Here is a 26,845-nt window from a genome sequence, read left to right as displayed (position 1 = left end):
CACAAAAAGTCAAATATTCATATATAGCAATATTCTAAATTCACTGGATAGATCCTTTTTGAAAAATAAAGGATTTCTGTTTATTCACTATGAATAAATTTCTAGCATCTCTAGTGTACTTAAGAGTTTGCCTATTTATTCATGATTGGTTCTTTGAAGGAGATGTTCAGGAAGGGGCCAAAGCTAAACAACGTTGGACACCACTGCCAATGGAAAATCCCATCAAAAAATAAACTTTATAAACAAAAAATTAGTGGGAAAGAAACAGGATGTGTTTTTACAAATCTCTTCTAAATCTCCACTCCAGAAATGCAACCAATGTACAAAATAAGACTTAGCTGTAATGGGAAGGTGGGCCTTCCAGTAAATGACACACTATGTATACTGAGGCAAAGTACAGCCCATTTAAGGAGACAGGGTTGAGCCTGAAAGAAAGACTTGAAGGGAGATAGCAGGACTTGGGGGTAGGAAGCCAAGAAGGGGCAAGGGAACGACCTCCCTTTAAGCCCTGGCCATCTTCCAGCCTGGTTGCTACCGCTAAAGACTATAGTTCATAATTTTAGGCTTTGGCACAATCTGATGTCTGCAAAACTAGTGGGAGAACTGCAGGAAGAAAACATGCTGGAATGTAGTGTAAGAAGCCTTCACAAGGACATACTGCCAGGGAAGGATATGTTCCAGGAGTTTCTTTCAACGTCTCCAGGAAGCCAATTTTCAAGGATTCTGTGAAATTAGGAGGAGGAGTAGAGAGAAAAATTAGTGACTTTAGTCAAAACTATAAAGCACCCCAGTGCCTACTCACTTCCTTCCCTATCCTGTGCTACACACTGGCAAGACAGAAGTTCTCACTGGGGTAAGAGTGAAGAGTCTCACTTCTGTGTTGGCAGTCTCATGACTGAGTTCACATTTCTATCTTTTTTGAGGGGGCAGTACTGGGGTTTGAACTCAGGTCCTCATGCTTGCTAAACAGGCACTCTTGGCACTTGAGCCACCTGCCATTCCAAGCACTGGACTAGAGTTGTACAGAAGCCAAGCACTGTGTCCCCTTCTTTTCTCAGCCCCCAAATATGGATACGTAGGGGGATAGTAATAGATGAAAGAAACCAAAAATAGTCCAGAAAAATTCTCTCTCCTTACTTATCTGTGTCTCTCCCTTGTGCCAAATCCAGCTCAGAGCTCCTCTTTCCAGGAAGCTATCTTGATCAAGACCACTCTCTTTACTCCACACCCCACCTACCCTTACCTTGTTTATATGTGTATGTAATATGTGTACATACACACACGTAAGTGTGTATTTCCTATCTCTCAAGTAGACCATGAGCTACTAAAAGGCATCTCTCTGGTAAAACCCCTTCTACCACCTAACTCAAGGTAGGTCTTACAAGGCAGAAGAGGAAAGGATGTGAAGAGGCAAAATACATCCCCAACTTTTGATCCTTCAGAAATGTCCAGTTTTCTGGATGCAAATTATTAGTTATGACTCCAGTTCCCAGCAGAGGGCCAGAGAGAAGGCCAATACACTCAGAATATACCTACTGATGTGAGCTGAGGTTTATAGCTCAGCTTACCCCCAAGAATAGTGCTCATTTCTAACTGATCCAGAGCTGTCTTCCTAATGGCAAAGTCCCACCAGAAACCCAAGCACCCCCCTAGTCTGCCCTCAAGTCTTCCCCCATCCCACCCCATTTCAACAACAGACACTGCCCTGTATACTCACTGAGAGCCACATAGACGATGTTGAAGGCGAAGACATAAATTGTGAGGAGGGAGAGAGAAAGAATGAAGAGGTAGAAGTAGCGGTAGTTCCTCTTTCCAACACAATTTCCCACCCAGGGGCAGTGATGGTCGAAGCGCTCTGTCGGAGAAAAGAGAGTCCAATGCCAAAGCCTCCACAGTAAGAGCAACCCCACCATCCACATAACTAATTCAAAAAAGACCCTAGGGTCATCACCTACTTCAGTTGTGTAAAACATAATTGCTGGGCTGACGGAGTGGCTCAAGTGGTGGAGTGCCTGCTTAGCAAGCATAAGGCCCTGAGTTCAAACCCCAGTATGGCCAAAAAAGAAATCATAATTGCTATTCTTTACTTTTTCAAAATGTTTTCATAGCCATATCATTTGATCCTCGCAATAATCTTGGAAGTTAGGCAAAAGGATATGCTCTTTTCCCTATTTTACAGATGAAAAAACTAAGGCTCTGCGAAAAAACTATGATCTGCCTTACTTTGCCAGTTAAGAGCAAAGGCATTGGCTTTCCAAACTAAAACCTTAGCTGGGCTGGGGGCACTACTCAAGTGGTAGAGTACTTGCTTAGCAAGCGCAAGGCCCTAAATTCAAATCCCAATACTGCAAAAAAAAAAAAAGCAGGTGGGCCTACTCAGTTCAGGAAGAATAATAAACAGGTGAAAATAGTCCAAAAAATTGAAAATTGAGTAGCATGATTTTATTTGACCTCCTTATTAAAAATATAAATCTGTAATATTCTTTTTAACTTTTGTCAGAGTCTTACTACATAGCCCAGGCTGTCCTCAAACTCACTGTATAACCCAGAGTGGTCTTGAACTCGCAATCCCCCCGCCTCAGCCTTCCAAATACTGGGATTACAGCCATGAACCACCACACTCAGCCCTCTATAAATCTACAATATTCTTAAAATGGTATGGCATAATTCAATGAAATAGAAAGAGCACAGAAACTGACTCTAGAACATATAAGAATTTACAGTTTAATAAATATGACATTATGAAAAGAAGTACAATTTCATGAACAATTCTGAGACAATTGGCTAATTGGTAGAAAATAAGGTTACATTGTTTTCCTCACACTATTTGTCCAACAAATTCCAGATAGATTTAAGAGTTATAGGCAAAAAAATTGAAATGACAAAATAATTATAAGAAATAGATATACATTTTTCCTCTATATGGAGAAGAACTTTCTAAGCACAAAAGTCATGGAAGAAAACAGAGAACAAAAAAATAGATCTGATTCCATGATCTTTAAAAATGTATTCCCAGGTCAGATGTGGTGGTGCACGCATGTAATTCTAGCTACGAGGGAGGTGTAAGTAGAAGGATCATGGTCCAAGGCCAACTCCCAGAAAAAGTGAGACCCTACCTAAAAAACAAACTAAAGCAAAAAATAGCTACAAGTGTGGCTCAAATGGTAGAGTGCTCACCTAGTAAGTGAAAGGCCCTGAATTTAAACCCCAGTACCACCAAAAAAATGATTTTTTTGTATGTTAAAAATACTACAAAGAGGCATCTTGGTGCTTAGCACAGGCTGTGTTCTTACATTGACTGTATTCAAAGAGAAGGCAAAGTAAACCTACCCCATATACACCTCAGCCCAGGCCCTGTGCCGAGTCTGTGTTGTGAATGGGGAGACATGGGGAAAAAAATACTACAAAGAAAATTAAAGAGAAAAAAGGTAATGTATATAAATTTGTACCTGATCATATGAGAAGTCCTTATAAATTTTACAAATAAAATATATATACTTCCTCAAGAAAATTATCAAAGGTTACCTGAAATTTACTGAGAGTAGATTTTAAGTGTCCTCAGAAATTTAAAGTTTAGTAATTTTTACTTTATGTGTTATATATGTAACATATAATTTGCTATTTCAAGTCTACAGTTCAGTGATATAAGTTGCACAGTATTGTGCAACCATCATCATTATCTAATTCCAACACTATTTTTACTAACCCAGATAGAAATTCTTTGCTCATTAAGCAACAATTCTCCACTCTCCTTCTTCCATACCCTGGCAACCTCTAATCTTCTGTCTGTTTTAATTTACCTATTCTAGACATTTATATCAATGAAATAATACAATATCTATTCTTATGTGTATGGCTTCTTTCACATAGCATGTGTTCAAGTTTCATACATATTGCAGCATGTGTCAGTATTTCATTCTTTTTATGAATGAATAATATTCCATTGTGTGGATATACCACATTTTTTAATCCATTCATTTGTTGATGGGCACTTGGGTTATTTCTACCTTTTGGCTATTATGAACAATGATGCCATGTACATCTGTGTATGAACATGTTTTGAATCCTTGTTTTCTAATTGTTTGGGGCTGAATTATGTACTGTACTTGAATTATGTATGCTGTACTTGGAAAAAAGACCTTTAAGGAGATTATTAAGATTAACTGAGGTTATAAGGGTGGGGCCCTAATCCAGTAAGACTGGTGTCCTCATAAAGAAGAGACACCAGGAGTGTGTGAGTGTGTGAAGACACTGCAAGAAGGAAATCATCTTCAAGCCAGAGAGGGGCCTCATTAGAAACTAACCCTGTTGGCACCTTGATCTTATACTTCCTAGCCTCCACAAACTGTGAGAAAATAAATTGCTGTTGATTAAGCCACCCAGTCCCATAGTATCTTGTGGCAGTAGCCTGAGAAGACAAAAAATGCTTTTTCCATAGCCTATTATATAAAAGTCCCATAATTTATTTGCCCACTCATCTATTGGTGGACTATTAAGTTCTTTTCAATTTTTCATTCTCATCATAATATTGAAGTAAACATTTCCATCCCTAAATATTTTTGTTTATTTTGGTTTGGATTTTTTTTTGGGAGGGTGGGGCAGCACTAGGGTTTGAACTCAGAGCTTTGTGCTTGCCAGGCAGGCACTCTTACTGTTTGAGCCATTCCACCAACCCTAAACCTTTTACCATATTTAATTTCTTCTCTTTTTTTTGGAGAGGGAGTTGAGACAGGGTCTCACTATGTAGCCCAGGCTGGCCTCCAACTCACAACTAGCAATCCTCCTGCCTCAGCCTCCAGAGTTCTGGGATTACAGGGATGAATCATCATGCCCAATGTCACATCTCTGATTTCTTAAGATAGAGTCCCAAAAAAGGAGTCACTGGCATCAAAAGGTATACATGTTTTAAGGCTTTTAATGAACCTTATTATTATGTTGTCATCCCAAAAGTTTCTCCCAATCAACATTCCTACCAGTACAGAGCTAAGCATTATCAGGTTTTCCTTGCTAATTTTGTAGACTTAAAAAAAGTATCCTGTTTTAATACTTCTTTCTTTGATTAGTAGGGATGAATATTTCTTTCTGCTAATTAGACAACTGTATTTCCTATTCTATGAATTGTCCACACACACTGTCCATATTTCTAGTAGAATGTTAATGCTTTTAAGAAAAAAATCTATTTGTATGAGTTCTTTAAATTTAAGACTATTAATAAGGAGAGGGAATTCTTTGAGGAACCTTCACATCAGACCTCTAAATATTGTTTCCTGGTCCATTAACAATGAATTTTGATTTATAAAATTCTACCTTTATATAGTTTCGACTATATAAAGTAAGATACATCTTCCCCTAGTAAGAGGAAAGCAAGGACTTCAGACAGGCTATATAGCATACAGAATGTTAGAATTATATCCAAAGGTAGTATCAGCAATGTCACACAAATGCCTAGCAAGAAGCATATTTACTATCAGTGTCTCATCTTTCCCAGGGTTCAGCCCACAGTAGGGAGTGTGTATAATGAAGCTACATATATGTGGATGGCAGCACAGGCCTATGTATTCTGCACACCTACACCAGCCATGCTTGGAGCATTAGCAGAGGCAGAAAAACTGAGGACTTTGACATCAGACCTGTTCCAGTATCATCTCATGCTAATTACACGAACTTATACAAAGGTGCTTCATTATTTCCTCATCTGTAAAATGGGGATAATACTTATTTCAGGGGGTTGGTCCAAGTCTTAAATGAGAGAAAGGGAAGGTGCTTAGCACAGTGCCTACCTAGTATGTAGTAGGAACTCAGTAAATGCTAGCACCTTTCTTTCCTCCTCTTGGGAACACTACTTCTAACATAGGCCTTCCTTCCTCAATACTGCCCTCCAGTGGACTAGGACACTCCTCCCCCTATGTAAGGTGGGCCCCCACATGACATGGATCCAACAGAGAAAAATTTCAAAAACATGGCTGGCTGGTACAGTGGCTCAAGTGTTAAGAGCACCTGCCTAGCAAGCATGAAGCCCTGAGTTTAAACCCCAGTGCTTCCAAAAAAAGTGTGAAGTTTAAAGCTTAGTTTCTCATTTACCAAAGGAGGCTGTTTTTTTAAACTTTTTAATTTTAGGCTATTTAAATTATGATTTGATCTACACAAGTACAGTTGATATGCTGTTGTTCAGAAACTTCTTTTCTTCCAAATCTAGCTTGTTAACCACCTGAATCTCACCTCCATTGACTTTTCCCAAGAATTGGTGACAACCCTGACCTGCTTGTTCAATTCAGCTTTTTCCTTAGCAAGGTCCCTTTGATTTTACTCACCCACACAGTTGTCACAGATGCTGCAATGGGAGGCCCGGGGAGGCCGGAAGATCTTGCATGTATAACAGTATTTCAGTTTCACAATCTGGTTGTTTATCTGGAAATTCTTGATACGAGGGGGTGGTCGCTGGCCCTGAGGCACTGCACCATTGGTAGCTTCTGTAAATCAATAAAGACATTTTGTTCACAGCTAGCCATTATTTGAGCCCAAAGTTTCACCACCTCTCCAGAAGCAACGGGGGTCATCAAAGATTCCCCATGCTCACTGTCTTCTCCAGGTGAACATTTCCAGACTAGAATTTCTACTTTACACGGTGTCTCCCAAAATTCCAGAGTGCCATGCAATTCTGTTATGTACACGTGAAAGTGTTTCTTCAAAGTTTGTTGTCTGATCACAAAGAACAGCATTCAAACATGCCAAAACTATAATAAAAACACTAACTTCGTTAATAATCAAAGAAACAAAAATTGAAGCACAAAGGTACCATTTCTACTTATTATATTCACAAGTATTAAAAAGAATAAAAATACCCAGTATAGGCAAAGATGGGAAAAGGTCATTCTTATACCCTTACCAATCAACAATATGGCAGCAGCTACTAAAATTTTAAATGTCTGTACTCTATGACCAAGTAATTCTACTACTAGTGGCTTATCAAAATTACAAAGATAGGGCTGGGGACTTGATTCAAGTGGTAGAGCACCTGCCTAGCAAGTGTGAGGCCCTAACTTCATACACCAGTACCACCAAAAAAATCTTACAAAGGTAAATGCAAAAGATGGTTATAGAAGGATATCTGTCACAGAGTTTCTTTTAATGATGAAAAACTAAAAGTAACTTCACTGTCACAACAGGAACTTGGTTAAGTAAATTATAATACATACAGAATGGAATATGACACAGTCATTTAAAATGATATAGGAAAATACAATTAGAATGCACTGCAAAATGAAAATGAGTATGTGTAAGAGGACAATATCTTGAAAAAATAAAATATATGCATCAAAATACTTAGAAAATAATTAGTAAAATAAGATATAAATAATTCATGTTTGCTGTAAAAAATTTAGAAAAAATAAGAGCTGGAGGTGTGGCTCAAGGGGTAGAGTGTCTGCCTAGTAAGCGTGAAGCTCTGAGTTCAAATCCCAGTACCACCAAAAAATAAAATTGGAAAAAATAGAAAAGATAAACAAGAAAAGATAAAAATCACTACAGACTCTCACCTCAGAGATAGTCATACATTTTGGTGTATTGTCTTCTAATCTTCTCAACAGATAAACATTCATTACTTAAAAAACTGAGATCATATAAATGTAACTTTGTATTATGCATTATTTATTTAACATTTTACTGTGAACACTCACCCATAGTTTTTACTGTTTTCTAAAATACTATTTTAGCAATATTCCATGATCTGCATATACCGTGATTTATTTAACCATTCCATATTGTTAGTCATTTAAGTTACCTCAAGTTTTTTATTATTTTAATGATGCTGGGGTTGAAGGCATAGCTCACATGACAGAGCACGGTCCTGAGTTCAAACATCAGTACTGCCAAAACCCAAGAATTAAATGATATTGCATGCAAAAACTTAACACATTATAAACAAAAGCTTAGATTCCCCTTTGATCACTCAATCTCAGTCCCTCTTCCCTTCCCCAAGAATATATTCATGTGTAAAAATTAATTTTTGAAACTGAAAGACAAGCATGGTGAAGTCTTAGAGTAATATATGAAGTTGCTAACATTAAAATAGCTATATTTGTATTAAAAAGACAAAATGATACACTAAAAATTCTTCTACAGTAATTTGTTTTAACTGTTTGATTATTTCTTTTAGCTAAATCCTTAAAAAAAAACTCCCATTTACTAGGTCAGAGGGTAATGAACCCTTAAAGTCCATGAGGGTTTAAGGATTTAGCAATAGCCAAACTGCTTCCCAGACAGATTGTATGAATTTGCATGCCTGCCCATCCACAGCTTATGAGACTGTCATCTCATTGCACCCTCGCCATGCAATATAATTCTAAAAACAGAACGTTTTTCGATTCACTTTGATTTTAAAAATATCTGCCATATGGAACATTTTTCCTTTTTTGCAGAGTGGGGTAGCTGCTGTGAAATCAAACAATAACAGTGTGTCACAAGTCTTAAGAGGATGGCGATAGCTATTCATTAGAGAATGATGTAAGTACCATCATGCCACCTTAATATTTCTTTGTATATGCTTTATATTAGGGCACATGTGAAACAGAGTTCATAGTTCACTCTCCCCAGGAGGTACTATGAGGCAAGGAAACACATGACTTCTTCTCTACCACCCCTTTACAACGTATCAAATACAGGGATGAATATAAGCTGACAAAAACTTGCTCACATAAATATGCATATCAACTCAAGAGCACACTCATTAGCAGGGTGCTGGTAGCTCATGCCTATGATCCCAGCTACTTGGGAGGCTATGATGGGGAGGATCATGGCTCTGGGCTAGGCCAGGTGAAAAAGTTTACAAGACCCCATCTCAATGGAAAACAGCTGGGCATGGTGGTACAAGCCTACCATTCCAGCAACTGTGAGAAAACTAACATAGGAGGATTGTGATCCAGGCAGGCCTGGGCAAAAAGTGAGCCCCCATCTCCAAAATAGCAGAACAAAAAGGGCTGGAGGCATGGCTCAAGTGGTAGAGCACCTGCCGTGTGAGTGCAAGGTCCTGAGTCCAAACCCCAGTACCGCCTCCCCAAAATACTCTTCTATGGAGAACAGCATACTAAATGCAGAGGTCACAATATGACAGCTTGAGTCTGGGCCACAGGCTCAGTGATAGGGCAAAAAGCAGCTAACCTTGTTGACAACCTGCTGTGAGATACTATAGACAAGTCAAGGTACTGCCTTGACCCTCAGTTTTTCCATGTGTGAATGGAAAGGGGTCTATAAGAGAGTAATTCTGATGAAGAAAACATAGCACTCACAACTCTCCCTTACTATGTTGCTCTCCCCAGGACTCCAGCTGTGCCCTTACAGCTGCTTTCTCCCCACTATTCCCACCTTCACCCCATCCCTATGCAGTTTTGGCTCACTTGTGTGCAAACCAATTTCTCCTTAGCTCAACTAAATCTGGACAAAAAATTTCAAAAAGAAATACACTAAGAAGGTGGGGGGAAACAGAACTAAAATAAACAAAAGAAATACAAAAGCATGGATGCCTTCAAAGCAGCCTGAAAGAACTAAATAGGTAGCCGCAGACTGGCGCTCTACCAACATAGCTTCTCAGACTTACAAGTCACTTTCTTCTACTCTATCTGGATTGGATGCTGACTCAAGTTACTGGGGTGCTAAACTTGAGAACCATTTAGACAAATACTACTGGTGGTCTGGTGGTCTCCTCACTCCCTCCTAGTACTTGTATCATAGACTTCTGTCACACTGTGAGTTCCCAGGATAGCCCTGTGATGTTCTGCTTCAATTTGTAAAGTCATTATGGCTCCAGACAGTGTAGCATTTCAGTCTCTGTCCCAAAGATCCCTACCCTGAGCTGCAGACTGCACAGTACTGAGCTTGAAATCGCCTCCTTTATCGCTCCTAGAATTCTATCGTGGTTTTTCCTTCTTACCCAATATGTTCCCCTAAAGCAGGAATTTTTGGTCAGGTGGCCCATAAATGTACTTCAGAAGATCTTTGAATCCCTGCAATTACATCCAAAATTGTATGTGTGTGCATGCATATACTATTTAATGGGGAAAAGGTTTACAGCTTTCATCAATAAATGTGTGGTGACACCCCCCTCCAAAAAAAGTTTTTTAAAACCATCCTTTTGGGAACAGTGCAGCCAGACCTTGATAACAAATCCTTTCTGCAATACAACCAAACATGGTCATTCATTGTCTTAGATTCAGGATCTCAGAGAGAAAAGGCTAGAATAGTAGGCTGTGAATCTGCAACTACTATTATGATTCCATTTCCTTACCAATAAGAGCCATGCACTACACAGTAGTTTGCCAGCTAGTTGGGAGACTCACCTATCTCCATTTCTATGAAAGCTGCTTCATCTGGTAGGGCCCGAGGAATCACTCCAGGGTCACTGAAACTGGTCCTCAACAAAGTAGCCATGGAGAAAAGGAAGAGCATGGCAGCAAACACAGGGATGGCAGGAGAGAGCTGAACAGCCAGGTAGCGACACCTGAAGAAAGCAAAGCAATTCAACATTTAATTTTACCTGCCCTTTATTGATCTCCAGCTGTTTCAAGTATGTACAGCTGGTCTCCACAACAAAATCAGCAGTAATCAAGGACAGGTACCATGCTATTTACTCCTCTTGATTCCCCAAACACATGCATGGTTCTGCACACAGTACAAGCTCAACACATACTAATTGACTAATGTCACCTATAACATACAAAGATAGCCTCAAGGCCTCCCTTACCCTCCCTCCCCAAGATAACCTATATCTTCTATCAGCCTCCTAGGAACCACATGTCTACCTTAGAAAGGGTTTACACCTGCTAAGGACAGGGAAGCAAATGAGCCTGGTTTTGCTAGAACCACAAGTTGCTCTTACTCTGGGAATGTCCAGGGCTTTTCATACCCACTCATCTGGCATTGGGACTAAGCTTGATGAGGAAGAAAGAAGAGAGCGGGGCACTGGTGGCTTATGCCTGTAATCCTAACTACTCAGGAAGCAGAGATCAGGAGGACTGTGGTTCAAAGCCAGCCCAGGCAAATAGTCCATGAGACCCTATCTCGAAAAAACACATCACAAAAAAAAGGTCTGATGGAGTGGCTCAAGGTGTAGGCCCTGAGTTCAAGCCCCAGAACCACCAAAAAAAAAAAAAATGGAAGAAAGAAGAGGACCAATCAGGAAGCAGGCTCATAGTGTCAGATAGAGGGTATCTCTGCATGCTTCCAGACCAATGGAAAGCTTCAGGGCTGCTGAATGATTTTGAAACATCCATTCCTCTTGTTTCCTCAATTAGCTCAGCTAGTAGGTGATTAATGACCACCCACAAAGGAATAAGAAGAATGTAGCTCCTTAGTACCCCTTCCCATCGCCATGTTCACTCCCCTTTTTCCTCATAATACACCTATTCCTCTCTAGTTATCCCAACTGTTCTCATCTTTCAGGTCTTGGAGACATCGTTGTTATCACTGAATTACTACCATATATAGAGTGTTTACCATAAACCAGGTATTGCACTAAGCTCTTTAAATGCTTTATCCCAGCCAATTCTCACATTGAAGCTACAAGGTAGACTCCCTTTGACAGATGAAAAATCTGAGACTTAGAGAAGTCTTTCCTCCTCCAAAAGGTCTATGCTAAGCAACACACTCCCTCCTCTCTGTATTATTTCTTAGCTCTTTCTCAGTATGTTGATTGAATCTCCCCCAACTGGACTTCATAAGAGCAAGAAACTGGTCTTAATGAACCAGGAATTCTTGGGTTCAAATTCTGGCTCTCCCAGTTCCCAGCAGGATGACTTAGTTAACACCAATCTCCTTATCTGTAAAATGAGGATAATGATAGTACGTTGTGTGGACCAAATGCACTAATATAAAGTACTTGACACACACAGTAAACACTAAGTAAATGTCAGCCTTAACATTATTATCATGATTCTATATTTCCTAGACCCTAATACAAGTAAAGGAACAAAAAAGCTATCAATAAATACTTGTTGATTTGAATTGAGTATCAAACCAAATGAATGGGAATATGTGATGAGAGTTATCACTGACCTATTTTTATCCTTCTCCTGGGGCACATTTCTCCTTGAAAATAGAGAGCTTCACTGGAGGCAGACTATAAGCGGATGAGTAAGGAACAGAAGGAAAGCAGAGAAAGTAAGCTAAGGAAAAAGCTTACCTCATCAGCATGGGGAGTAAGCAAATTGCAGTCTATTCAGGGCAAACACTTAACCTCGGGTTGTGTATTTGCTGTAATTTTGGAACAACCCCCATGAGATCCTCCCCTGCCTCCCTCCCACATACACAACTGCATGAGGAGATGCAAACCAACTGTTATACTAAGCTAAGCAGTTTGAGAAGAAAGTGAACGTATGTGTTGAACTGCAAGATGATTTTAGTTGCTTTTTTGTTTGCTTGCTTGATTTTAACACAATCCTTGGTCTTAGCTTGCTTTTTAGTGACTTACTTCCTTCTCAAAAACCAATGGTAGGGAAAAAAAATCGAGAACTGAAGGATTTAGCAGCTGAGTTCAGGGTAATTGAGGTTCATGTACATCACTAGCTTATGGATTACCCTCCTTTCCATTGCTCCCCTTGACTGGTACACATAATCAAAATGTAAATTCAGAAATGAAAATCACCACCCCTTATCAGGGACTCCAAAGACACAGAAGAAGCATGGAGCTTTGTTTTATGAACAAGCCAAGTGAAATCACCACACTAACAGCCATCTTTCTAGTGACTGTCCATCTGTAAGATCACCCTTGAAAACAAAGAAGTAATGTCTTCAGGACTCAAACTGCCCTGAGAATACAGTCTCCAATCCAAAGCCTGAAAAAAAAATCAGAGCTATCTGATTACCACCAAGAGGAGTCTGTTTCTTTTTAATTAAAGAACAACATCAAAGAAAAAATTCAAGATTAATGCTGCCCCCTTGCAAGAAAGACCCAAGCTTAACTAAGTCCAGTTCCAACACCTGCTTGTAGACCAGACAAAGAACAACTTAGATTTCAATTATGCTACTCCATCAAGGATAAAGGTCTCTGTAATCTCCACACAGACTTATCTTCTGCACCTGCTAAAACAATCCACTCTGTATGTCAACAAGTACACAACAGACCTATTGTACTGTTCTCCTCCAGAGATGAGGCAACTAGCAGCCAATTGTCTCTAGTGAATGGGTGTGGCTAGAAAGGCAGATGTGGGACCAACAGGCCTTTCTACTCAGAAAAAGTGGAAACTTCGAGAGCCAGTGGCTAAGACCATTGTGAACTACAACCCATAGTGTCTGTCTTCTAAGTTACGATTTAAAAGTATCACTAAGCCAGGCATGGCGGTACACACCTGTAGTCTAAGCTACCAGAGGCTGAAGCAGGATGATCAACTGAGCTCATGAGTTCAAGACCAACCTGAGCAACACAGAGAAATCCTATCTCAAAAAAATAAATACCCCCACACTTGTCTGTGGACATGGCTCAAGTGGTAAAGTACCTGCCTAGCAAGTGTGAGGCCCTGAGTTCAAACCCCAGTACTGTATATGCGTATGTCTGTGTGTATACATATATATATATGTGTGTGTGTATATATGTACATATAAAACCCATAATGTGGGTAAATTGGTGATATGGTGGTCAAAAGACACAAAATTTCACTAAGAATAAATTCAAGGGATCCACTGCACACATAGCAGTGACTATAAGTAACAACAATGCATTATATACTGGAAAATTGTTAAAAGTAGATTTTTTATGATTTTATTAGAATATAATAATTGTATAGGGGATACACTGTGATATTTACTTGTGTTTAAAATAATATAATGCACTGTACAGTAAACTGTTGAATATTAGGGGAGCATGGTGATAGAGAATGAGTAGGTAATGGAAGGGAAGGGGTTAATTTGATTAAAGCATGATATGTATATATACACAGACCTGAAGTACAAAGGCAAAACCCCCTTAGACTATGAATATACACTTCATTTAAAATAAAAAAAAAAGAAAGGTGGGAGGGAAAAGTAGATTTTAAACGCTCTCACCACGAAAAGATAAATGTATGAAATAATGCATATGTTAAATAGCTTCATTTAGCCATTCTACAATGTATATATACATATATCAAAACACCATTTGTCTACCATAAGTAGATATAATTTACATTTATCAATTTTTAAAAATTAAATACCCCCATATTAATTCCATAATTGCAGGAGGCTGTAGATGTCTCCAACAGAAAATAAGCTACATGAAGATTTGAAGGTAATTCTCAAAAGTCAGAACATCCTCAATCATCACTAATTTGTCTTAGAGAAAAATCAGACCTGTCATCCATGAACATAAAGCTAATTGTTTTGAAACCCCCTAGTACTTTCCATCTATATCATTTCTTAGAATAATAATATCTATACACTTCTGGAAATAGAACTCTCCTTTGTCTTCAAGTATATAGAGGCCTTCCTCCTCCCAGGGGTTTATAAGTTCCTGTTCTCCCTTTACAAACAAACCATGTGCCCACTAAGGCTTCATTTCTGTCACCTGAAGAGACATCATCATTTTATGCTATCCTCTACCAACTATTGACGGCCTCAGACTTCCATAACTGGGCTAGAGGACCAGACTCCCATATGTCCCCATGGGCCAATGGTGGTACTGACCAGCAGTAACCAGCAGTGCCAGGCTGAGCTGGTGCAGCATGTCCCATCCCCCACCCCTAGCATGCTAGTTAATTGAAGGGATGATGATAATGACACAGACTTCAATTCACATGAAAAAATTCAAAAAAGATTCATGAGTGGAGCTAGTAAGAGACCAGATTCCATGGCAGGGCTATGCCCCACAGACAGGAAGCTTGGTTAGTGCTCTATATAATACTCTACTTCAGCATCTCCCTAATAGCATTCTTGCTATGTTTTTTACGCTTTTGTTTGTTCTTTAATCAGTGCAACATATGAAGCTACTAAAGAATAAGACCAATAATCAAGTGTTAAAATAGTGATTCAGATTCTAAGCACAGTAAGTGGTCAAAAAAGAGCTCTCTTGGCGAGCTGGTGGCTGCTTGAAACTGCTTCAATAACAGCTGTTAAGAACAGCTTTAAGGAACAGCTGTGCTGGAACAGCAAGAAGGACCCAAGATCAGAGCCCCATGATGCTCTTTGGTATAACATGATAGAATAAGATTTTTAAGTCCTCCCTCATATGGATGGCTATCTGTCTTACTTACTACCTACCTACTATAGAGTGAGTGTTTGTGTCCCCACAAAATTCATGTTGAAATCTTAACTCCCAATGTGATGGTATCTGGAGGTGGAGTGGGGCCTTTGGTATATTATTATGTCATCTAAGGCTCCACCTTCACAAATGGAATGAGAATAGTGACCCACATAAAAGAGACCTGAGAAAATTCCTTTGCCCCTTCTGCAATGTAAGGACACAGCAAGATGACACCCATGTCTGAACAAGGAAGCAGGTCTTCAGCAGATACTGAATCTTCAGAGCTTTGGTTTAGGACCTTCCAGACTCTAGAACTGTGAGACACAAACTTCTCTTGTTTATAAACCACACAGTCTATGGTAGTTTGTGATAGCAGCCCAAAACAGACCAAGACTCTACCTCTAGAGCACAATAACCACCCATAAGACAGTTTCAAAATTCTTTTTTTTTGTAAAAACCCAACAGCCTTTATTTAAGTCTTTATCTAAAAATGTAAAAAGTGTTCAAGAATGCAAACAATAACAAATGTTGGCAAGGATGGGTGAAAAAGGAACCCTTACACTGTTGGTGGGAATATAAATTAGTACAACCACTATGGAAAACAGTATGGAGGTTCCTCAAAAAACTAAAAATAGAACTGCCATATGATACAGCAATTGTACTCCTAGGGATATACCCAAAGGAATGTAGGTTAGGTTACAATAAAGGTATCTGCACACCCATGTTTACTGCAACATTATTCACAATAGCTAAGCTATGCAAACAGCAAAGATGCCCCACTACTGACAATGAATTAAGAAAATGTGATATTTATATACAATGGAATTTTATTCAGCCATAAAGAAGAATGAAATTTTGTCATTTGCAGGTACATGGATGGAACTGGAGAACATCATCTTAAGTGAAGTTAGCCAGGTTTAGAAACCAAAAGTCACATGTTTTCTCTCATATGTGGAATATAGGCCTAATATAAATATAAGCAATATTGTGAAAAACAGGATATGCTAAGGGGAGGTCACTAATGGGAGAGAAAGGGTAAAAGAAGGAAATTAAGAAGGTGAATATGGGTGTAGGAAGATGAATATGGTAGAAATATTATGTACTTATGTATGAAAATGGAAAAATGAGACCTGCTGAAACTATTCCAGGAATGGGGGGAGAGGGAATAAAGGAGTGGAGGGGATGAATTCAACTATGATATATTGTAAGAACTTTTGTAAATGCCACAATGTACCCCCAGGACAACAATAAATAAATACGTGAAAAGTTTTAAAAAAAAATATGTAGTTCTGAGCTTAAGATACTGACCTCCAATCCTCATAACAGGCAGGGAGACAGAGTCAGGATAGAAGTTCAGAGGACCTCCCACCCCTATAAAAAAGGGAAGTCCCAGGCATGGTATAAGACCAGAATACCAGGGCCCTATGGAGAGTACCCCTTTCTCTCCTAGTACCAGCCCACATCCCTTCCACCCCACAAACCCTGACCCAGACTCTCCTTTTCAATGGAGAAGAAATATTTTAAATTCTTGAAACTTATACAGAAACATGGTGTGTGGTGCATACAGAAAGCAGTACTGACCAAAGAAGACTATGGCCTGCTCCCCCAACCACACCCCCAACTTTTTTGGCAGAAAGGATGAGGCATAACTCAGCTTCCTCCTCATTATTCTCTTCTTCCTTGCTCTCCTCTTCTTCAGAAACACCATTGCTTGTAGTAAATGGTCAATGCCAGCATGTACTCTGCATTGTCCTCTTCCTCTACCTTGAAGGTAAAGGAGTAGGTGTGACCAGAGAGCTCACAGTTAAAGAAAATACTGTCCACAGTGGCCAGAGCCAGGGCCCACAGACCCTCGACACCTACCCCCAGCTCGGATTTGGTTCTCTAGACTAAAGAACACTATAGCAACTGCAGGGCCACGCTATAAGGGCTGTCCGCAAGCCCCACCCCACACATGTATAGAGCAGGGCACCTCAAGGTTCTTGTGATGACATTCAGAGTGTGCTGGGATGGAAAAAGTTTCCTTTAACACTAAAACCATAATTTAAAATCAGCCTCCAAATTTACTGCTATGTAAAGGCCAAAGGAAAATGCATAATCCTTTTTGCTTTAGTAGCAATGGGGAAAATTAACCAAACAGGGGCATTTTCAATTCTGAGGTGGTAAGATGTCCTCTTACAGAGGAACCTCCTAATCTGTATGTAGGCAAATCTACTCAGTAGTTACCAAATTTAAGTTATAATAATGAATTTCATTAACTGGCCTTATCTAATCACCATAAGGTTCCTGTCTTCTTGTTGCTCCATTCCAGAAACATCCCACTAATTACCCTGAATTAGCTAGCTTCTTGCTACTGCAAAGGACATAAGGTGCCTCCTTTGTTCTTAAATACAATACCAGTTGTGACATCTCTGAGAAGGAAGATTTAGAAGGTCTCTTCTCTCCCTAAATAGGTCTCTCAACTGATGTCAGCATGCTGGGGGACATCCCTGTTCTCTGTGTTAGCTTTTCCCAAAATAGAGGATCACATACTCAACTCATTCTCAGGCTGGAGATGTGGATCAAGATATACAGTATCTGCTAACAAGAGTGAAACTTTGAGTTCAAACACCAGTACTGCTGGAAAAAAAAAAGAAGAAAAAGAAAAAGAAGACTCATTCTTGACTGTAGTCCCAGCTACTCAAGAGCCTGAGGCAGGAGGATCACTTAAACTCATGAGTTCAAGACCAGCCTGGGCAACCTAAGGACTCTCATCTCGAAAAAAGACTATAATGCTCTGGGGTTGGGAGTGTAGCACAGTAGTAGAGCACTTGTTTGGCATGTGTGAGGCCCTGGGTTTGATTCCCAGGAGCACTCCCGTCTAAAAAATACTATAATCCTCACCTAGATCATATAAAAATAAAAGCATATTTTAAAAAGACTCATTCTCTAAAGATGGAAGAATCATTCAATGGAAATTGACAGTGTGAAACTCATTACTACAACAGGTAGTGGAGGTTGGGCTGGAGGTATAGCTCAAGTGATACAGCACTTGCCTTGCAAGTGCAAGGCCCTAAGTTCAAACCCCAGTACCACTAAAAAAAGGCAGTGGACGCTGAAAACATACAGAGGAATTCCAAATGGCAGAACCATAAATCATTGTTAAAGGAAAGCAAACTGTTCAGGAGACACAACCCAGTCCTTCCACAAAGAACCTGCTTTATCAGGATTTAAGTTAAACTAAGTACTGTAACACACTGCTATCAAAGAGGTCATCGCATCTTTCTAAAACTGTCATTTGGTTGACCAAGTCATAGACCAACTAGTCCTAAACTAGATGAAGTATGAGACTGACTTTCATAGATAATTCCCCAGAGAATGCTGTCTTGGTTAGAGATCATGATAGTCATCTTTCCCTCTTCCCAATCTCACCTAAGGATGCTCTTCAGAAACCTGGATTTTGTCACTACAGGATCTAGTATTCTACCATGTGAAAGTTTAGCTTTGTTCTGTATAGTACTGTATTTCCTCAAACCTGGTAACTTTGTATTGTCAGATCCACTTTTTCTACTGCATCTGTTAGCAATTACACCATTTCTCTTTTCATCAGGATCACCTACAGAGTAACAAGGTAGGGAGCACACACTGCTCAATTTTTCTCCCAACCATCCTCACCCTGGCAGCAGGGCCTAGGAGTGGCTACAGAGGCAATATCCCTCGTTAACCTATAAAGCTTCTTACATTTTAAGTTCACACTTTGAGATGGGCTACCTTGCTCCTGCAAGGCTACCATAATGTCATGCCAGAATGCTTGACACTGTTTTCTACAAAGATGCCGGCAAAATTTTCTAGGAACATGAACTTAGGAGATCAAATAACCAAGGTAACACACACACTAGCTAGAAAGAACCCAGAATATGCTAGTCAAGCATTTGGCACTAGGCACAGCTTTAGTAATTTGAATGTCTTTGGGATGCCATAGACAAAAGGTGCCAATGAGATAAAAGGTAGTTTCCTATAGAGACACTGCTAGTCAACAGATCTTGAAGAAGTAATCTCACTTCTGTGGGCCTGGCTTCCTCACCCACAAAAAGACTAAGAGTCTTTAAACCCTTTACATCTCTACCATCCTGTGATTCTGTGAGTCGAGACTGTTAGATTTTAAGTGCATCCAAAAATGTATTTTTTCAGCAACACTTATGACTACCTACTCTATGTAAGGCCTGGTGGAGAACATCAAGGAGACTACAGACTTAGTAGATAGCCCCTGAACCTAAAAAAGCTTGCCCTTGGCTGTGAAGGATAATTAAAAATTATACTCACCACTACAATATAAGAATACACACATGCATGCATCTATAATATGATTGTAATTGAGGGACTGTTTCAAGGATGAGACAGAGGGTGGAGAAGAAAAGAATGATGGGGAATAATCAATATCAAAATAGATTGTGTCTATGTATAGAGATGGCATAAGGAAACCCACTGAAAGGTGTTGAAAAATGGGGAAGGACAGGGAAAAGAGGTGTTTAATCTTAACAAAGTATGTAAGTGTGTGAAATACCATGGAGAAACTCCTTTGTACAATTAATATACACTAAGAAAAAATAAATGATATGTGGTTATTTGTTACAATGAATGATATATTCAATTAAAAGAACTTGAAAGAGGGGCAGAATTTGGATGGACTGGGAGAAGTAATAAAATTACCAAATACTGCTATAAAACCTTATTCAGTTCATCTAATTCTCTGCCAATACACACATCAACAGCACCCATAGGGATCAGCCAGAAACTGGTCTGACGGTGCCTTGATATGATTTCCTCCACATACAGCATTGTGAGAGCATAAATGCTGAACATAGCTTCAAGCTACTTCTATTTAGGGGTCAAGAGTCACACAGTCATCCTTGCCACAAGAAAAGTCTGAGGATCATGACCTAACTAGATGTCTGGTCACAAAGTTAAAAGAGAAAACTAGGAAGTCAACTCCAAAAGACAGTGTGCTTGATCCTTTCCTGAGGACCACACTTTGTCAAGAAGTTGAGTTTGACCAAATACCACAATAGCCTTTCAGTAGCTAGACAGCTCACAGGTTGTAAGTGTCATTCTGACATTCTAGATCAAACTGTGACTGTGTGTTCACCATACAAACTGGACAGGGTTTGAGCAGAAAGGCCTACAAAAGGTTCCTGTGCTCAAAGCTGAAACTGACATACATATTTACATTTCCTAAATACCTTACCCTCAGAATTAATTAGGAAATCCTTGTTCTTTAAGTATTGTACAATTTTTTTCTCCACTTTTAAATTTAAATACATTTACCATGAATACAATTATATTAAATACAACTACCTACTGATAATCTACATTCTCCTTTTGTGTATATTTCACTCTTCCAGATAGAAAGAGTTATACAGAATTTCAGACATCCGGTGTTATAACAGACTTAGAGACTACAAAGTCCAATTTCCACTCTGTGACAGCAGCCCTGAGGAAAGGTCATCCAACTTCCTCAGAAACACTTCTAACCATTTGGAGCTAACTGCTCCCAGGTGGAAAATCTTTTTTGTTTTGTTTTGCTTTGCTTTGCTTTATGTATTCAACATAAGTCTGTCCACTGAAATTACAGATCTCTCCTTTGAAAAGTCTGGATTTACAAAGACAAAATCTAAAAATACTAAGCTGCCCACTGGTACCACTAACATTGCATGTTTTTCATTAAGGGCACCCACATACCTGACCAGACTTCTCAAGCCATCTGGATGACCCAGAGCTATGCCACAAGGCAGCCATGAATCAGCTCACACTTGTTCCTAAGCACCTGCTGCATGCAGGACCCTGTTGCTAAAATGCAAATCCAGATGTGTCTCAAGATTGGACTATCTCCCCACCAGGAAAAAAATGCAACAGCCAGAGGATGTGGAATCTATGCTCATGGACATTTAAGGATGAAAACAGACAGCCATCCATCTACTCAGACCACCTCACCTGTTTGAAGGCAGGAGGCTAGATCAGCTGATTTCCTGAGGTCTCACTGAGTCCTAATACTAGCAATGTAGCCTATAGGCTGTTCCCTAAATTCTATCCTCCACTATGTGGTAAGTAGTAAATGACAGACTCCAAAGTAAAAGGTTGACCAGAAAGCGAGTCTTAATTCCTCAGAGGTGCGCTTCTGTGCCTTATACAGTCTGTCATTGCTTAAGCACAAGGCAGCCACCACCTAGAGCATCTGTCTGCATAGAACTGACAGATATGCATATACACATATATTCAAAAACAGATTTCACTATTCTCAGTAAAAGGATTCATTACCTCTCTTCTTTGGTCAGATTTATACATCTCCATTCCACTCCTAAACTAATACATTTATTTTCTTCTTTCCCCCTACCCCCTTCAAAATATTTACTCTTTCAAACAGACACCTGGAACTGTCTTGGGGCAGTTTTACAAATAACCTCACCCTTCATATTTACAGGCAAAACCCAAGAAATAATTTGGGGAGGGTCATCTTGGAAGAAAACTCAACCTGCCTCTGTCAAATAGTAACTTGCTGGGTCAGGCATAGTGGCTCACACATGTAATCCTAGCTACCTGGGAGATGGGTATCAGGAGGATCAAATTTTGAGGCTAGCTGGGGTAAAAAGTTAGCGAGACCTGAACAAAAAAGTTGGCCATGATGGTACGCTCCTATAATCCCAGCTATGCTAGAGAATCATGGTCTATGCCAACACAGACAAAAAAAAGTGAGACCCTTCCTGAAAAATAACAAAGCAAAAAGGGCTGGGGGTACGGCTCAAGTGGTAAAATGCCTGCCTAGCAAGTACAAGGCCCTGAGTTCAAACTCCAGCACTGCCAAATAAATAAATATGGATGTATATGTATGTATGTATGTATCTATCTATCTATAGAGAGAAAGATAATAATTTGGCTAATTATAAGCTTCATCCCACGGGTAGTTTACTTCAGAGGCCATCAGGGGCCTAAGTGGAACAGACCCAAGTCTAGAGTCTCTCAATGGCTCCCAGATACAAAAAGGGCCAAACAGCAATAGCTCCAAATCCCAAGTTCCCCTGGCCAGTCAAACCAGAGGTTTCCTGGGCCCAGAACTACCAATTCACTCAGAGCCTGGAAACAAGTCTCATCTTTGTCATGAATGATTCCAATCACAAAAATGTAACCACAGATGTGGGAGGTGGGACAAAAAGAGTAAAGGAAGTAAATGAAAGCAGAGTTCAGCTTTGCACATCCAATAAGAACAATGCAGTAATGAAGCAAGGAAAACTTGGAAACAGGGATGAGAAAGAAAACAAGCCTGCCTGACAACATATGCTCACTCATATCACACACAAGCCCATGGTGCATGCACACGAGCACACACACACTTTGCCATATAACTCATACTGGAAAGCAACTCACAATCTGCAACCTGCCTGATATCACCAAATACTCCACAAAGTCAGGAGCAACAGCAACAGTAATAGCAGCAACAGCAAAAGGACCTTTAACAAAGAGCTCCTCTGACCTTATTTTGCCAGCCATGGCAAACTAGAAGCCTCTCTTCCCCCTGCTGTTACTCAAGCCTGTTGCAACCATCAAAAAGTCTGGCAAAACAGCCCAAAAATCACTTATGATACACTGGAAAAGCCTGTATCTCTTACAGAATGACAACAATGAGCCCCAATTGACCAGAGCTCATTTTAATTACCTACAAAACCTGGCCAAGGAGCCCCTTCCCCAGCATGGAAGTTCTATTTCCAGGTCACCCATGTACATGAACCATGGCAAGCTCACATCAGGTATGGCTGTCAGTCTACACACACATCTCTTGATTCCTCAAGGCTCTCCCTACAGCAATCCCAAAACAATTAGCACTGCTCTCATCCCTAGAGTGTAGAGCATTCTCAGCACACACAGTAGTCATGCCACAGTGCCCTAGAATTCAACTGGCTGCCTCCCTAGATCAGTCACTTACACAGACTTCAAACAGTGGCTCTAGTACTAGATATTGCATCACAGAAAAAAATAACTCCAAGGCTGGCATCAGGCATATACAGAATAGAAAGTCGTTTACATTAAGCGATTTTAAGGGGGAAAAAAAGAGCAAATCATTTTTAAAAAGTACCTATGTGCCCACAGTTCATTTGTGGTACACATGAGGCTGGAAATAATCTACTGGTTCCCAATTCAGTTGGCCTTTTAATTTAATAGCTTTTCAGAGCTAAGGCTTAAGGAAATAGGACCAAAAATAACAGTGAGTATTGTTGAGGGATGTTATAACAGTGAGGGGTACTCCTAGACTTGGGAGGGATAAAAAGGAGGCAGTTTGTTACAAGCTCCTGTCACTTAAAGGAGATAATTAAGACAAACTCCCTCATACTTCCCAAATTTCTCAGGGATAGCCCCAAATCAGTGTTATAAAACTGGTATTAAAAGTCTTGGTCTTTTTAGGAAGTATATACTCTGCCATAACCACAAAGCAATGACTTCAGTGTGACCCGACCCACAGACATTGTTTAAGAGGATCATCCACAGACTAGCCAAAAACTCCCAGGAAAGAAGCTTCTTCCCTTGGACCCAAAGTAATCAGAGTCAGACCTGATGGTACAAGCCTATAATCCCAGCTACTCCAGAGATGGAGGCAGGAAGATCAAGAGTTTGAGGTTAACCCCAGGTAAGTTGGTAAGACTGTCTCAAAAACAAAATACAAATAAAATACAAATAAAAGGGCTAGGGGTACGTCTCAAGTGGTAGAGTGCTTGCCTAGCCTGCCTGAGGCCCTGGGTTCAATCCCCATGTACCACACACACAAAAAAATAACCATAATCAAGCAACTCTATGCAATGGAAACTCACTCAAAGGCGAAGAAGAGTGTACACGTCCCTAGGATGAGGAAGAGGGTCAAGTAGAAGATGCCCTTTTGCCGGGCCATCATGACGCGGCCATCACAGCAAAAGGTGTTCCTGCCAGGGAGTTTCTCCCATTTCCGTGTCACCTTCTTTCTCACCACCATCACAGACATGATTGGAATTCCTGGTCCAAAATGGGTTTGTGACTACACAAGAGAAGAAACGGAGGCTGAGCCCAGCTTTAAAATCACGTTGCCTGCTATTGCTTCCTCTGGGCCAAACATCATCAAAAGTCCAATTTGTAGCCCTAAGAACAATGAGAAAAAAAGGGGAAAATGAGACAAGAATAACAAAATGCAATTGAACCCTCATTTCCCAGAGGCAGATAGATGAACACAGCCTGAAGGACTGGGGATCGGGAATTGGGAAAATTTCATTTCTAATCTGTTCATCCCCTAAAAAGAAAAATAATTAAAGGTTCTCTGAAAAAGAAGGGGCTAGTATTTCTTAAATAAATCCTGTTTCCAAACTAATGTTGATGATTTGATAATCACAGAACCTTGGAACTAGAGGGGATTTGGTAAGTGGCCATCCAAATTACTCTATTTTATAAATTAATAAACTGAGGACCAGAGAAAGGAAATAACTTATCCAGGGTCACACAGTAGCAAAGCTGAGATAAAAAAAAACATGCCCACTGACTTCCAGTCCAGCACACTCTCCATTACACCACAATGTTCTTTAATCTTCATTAAGAGGACTCTAAAAATAATAGCAGAGTTTCTGTCCTTAAGGAGCTGTTCCCTCCCCTCCTCCACTTGTTCACCTTCTTTCTTCAATTAGCCACTGAAATATGAATCACACCAAGGAACAAGTCACCCTCTGGCAGGGCTAAGAGGTTCTGGACACTCTGTACACATACACACATTGTATTTACACAAAACAGATTTCCCCTAATCAAACCTTCTGTAACTTCCTGAGTCCAGGAAATGAAAGTCTTGCTGGTCTAGCCTAACATTTGTGGAACTCTTAATAAAACCACATTAGAGAGCTGTAGGTGAAAGACTGACTTAAGCAGGAGAGATTCTGGAATGGTTGGCAACTGATGATGGGAGGAGGGGACAGCAACTAAGACAAGTCATAAGGAGTCATAAGGACGCTTTCTGGGACATTTTATAAGTACAATCTCTACCAAGCATCCTGAATTCCCAGGCCTAGCCTTTCTCAGTCATTGTCATCTTTCTCTCAGGTGTGCAGTTATGGCCTCTATTTACTGACACCACATGCCCCATGCTGGCAAGAATGAGGCGGAAGCCTGCAGTCGACTGACTAGAGAGAAATCAACTGGAGATCATTCCCGGACTGGAGAGGGCAAAGGTCCAAAAAGGGACTAAAAGCTGAGCAGGAAAATGAGAAGGTATGAGGCTTGGGAAAGGGGAGGTGACACCAGAGGTGCGGAGAACACTTCCTTTGTGTAAAACTAACCTGGAAAACAATCCCCTCATGAACCAACCCAAAGAGAGAAGAGAGACCAGGAAGGGGAACACGGCCTGGGAGAACAAAAATCAAAATCTGTAGGGAGTAGCAACCGGCCCACCAGCTGAGTGCAAGAGGCCCGAATCCAGGGCCGGGCGGCGGGCGCGGCCTCAGGAGGCCCGCCCTGCCTCCGCCACGCAGCGGACCACCGCCCCAGGCAGGTTGGGGCGCGCGCCACATCCACACGCACACGCATCCACACGCTCGTACACACTCACACACGCCCCGCCACGTGTAGTCACCCCGGGCCAGGGGCTCTGTGGCTGGCGAGTTGAGAAGGGCGGTGCCAACGTCCCAGCGTCCCGGAGCAGCTGAAGGGGACACAGCCCACCATGCAACTGAGCCCAGGAGACCCCTGCCCCCACCCCCTTGTTACCTGAACAAGGGAGACCGAACTCGGCCGCAACTGAGAGCAGGAAGTGGATTGTCCCAGGGGACCGCGTCAACCGCCAGGGGTGGCAGCGACTTCTCCCTGGTCCGGAGGCTGCCTCCTCCTGACAAGGGACCCCAATGGTCCGGGCCCTAAACCAGCTGTGGCTACCGCCCACCGCTGGCCGAATGGAACGCTCCTCACGTCACCAGGTCGTTCCAGTAGTTTCTCGCCCTCCATTGGCTAAACAGCCTCAGAGCCTCCGCCCCTGACGCCCCTGCTTCGAACTTCCATTGGCTATTCCGAACGCCACTCAACGATACTCCGCCTACTCCCCACCCATCTCCCTGCTACATTCCCACCTGCCAAGCTGCTGCCAGACTCTCTTTGAGACTGAGCGCCAGTATGTGAAGTGTTTCCTTCTATTAATATAGTTACGCAAAGACGGAGGCGAAGGGTGGTACCGATGGGGCAGGGAGGAGCAAGGACCAGCCGCCCCCCCCACACACAAGGAGAGATGCCGAAGCAACACTAACTCATAGATCAGGATGCTCACTCCGAACTAGGTCTGCCCTGGGCCTCTTCAGCCTTATTTGCTTTAAAACCAACCACAACTCAGGACTTTAGTCTTTATTGGCATAAAGACAAGTCCTATGCTTCCCAAGTCCCATTCAGTAGCCACGAATACCACTTCTCAGGCACTCTGGCCTGCATCTATCTCTAAGGCTTTAAACATAAAAAGGAAGTTGAAAGTGATAACTATCCCCAAGAACATAGAACCATTTTTGCAGCATCAAAAGCAAGTAATTGACATTAAGAGAGTTGGGAAAAACTGAGATGACATAAATTCTTACAAGGTAGAAAATGAAGTAAAGATTGCGATAAAAGTTGTAAATCTCTATTAGAATT

General features: G+C 40.8%; 1 protein-coding gene and 1 non-coding gene across 4 annotated transcripts in view; one reads left to right on the top strand and one right to left on the bottom strand.

Annotated features, from left to right (window-relative positions):
* The window catches only part of Zdhhc9 (zDHHC palmitoyltransferase 9), a 35,964-nt gene extending 9,652 nt beyond the window's left edge, over window positions 1–26,312 (bottom strand). Inside the window, exons 1-6 of one of the 3 annotated variants that reach the window (XM_074064085.1) lie at window positions 25,943–26,310; window positions 24,037–24,337; window positions 10,332–10,492; window positions 6,312–6,470; window positions 1,718–1,855; window positions 677–723 (exon numbers count right to left, since the gene is read on the bottom strand). In XM_074064085.1, the coding sequence (XP_073920186.1) occupies window positions 677–723; window positions 1,718–1,855; window positions 6,312–6,470; window positions 10,332–10,492; window positions 24,037–24,203 (672 nt within the window). In that variant the 5' untranslated portion in view covers window positions 24,204–24,337; window positions 25,943–26,310. Of the gene's footprint in view, window positions 1–676; window positions 724–1,717; window positions 1,856–6,311; window positions 6,471–10,331; window positions 10,493–16,852; window positions 16,967–24,036; window positions 24,338–25,942 lie in introns of those variants that run through there. The other 2 variants (XM_074064086.1, XM_074064087.1) reach the window with 2 other exon arrangements.
* On the top strand, window positions 3,259–3,390 carry LOC141420145 (small nucleolar RNA SNORA51). Its single transcript, XR_012444831.1, has one exon. It is a non-coding gene; the product is annotated as a small nucleolar RNA SNORA51 (small nucleolar RNA).
* Window positions 26,313–26,845: the final 533 nt, after the last annotated feature.

Source organism: Castor canadensis, chromosome X (assembly GCF_047511655.1).
Source record: "Castor canadensis chromosome X, mCasCan1.hap1v2, whole genome shotgun sequence".
NCBI lineage: Eukaryota > Metazoa > Chordata > Mammalia > Rodentia > Castoridae > Castor > Castor canadensis.
Note: the sequence above shows the minus strand (reverse complement) of the source record. Positions and strands in the feature narration are given on the sequence as shown.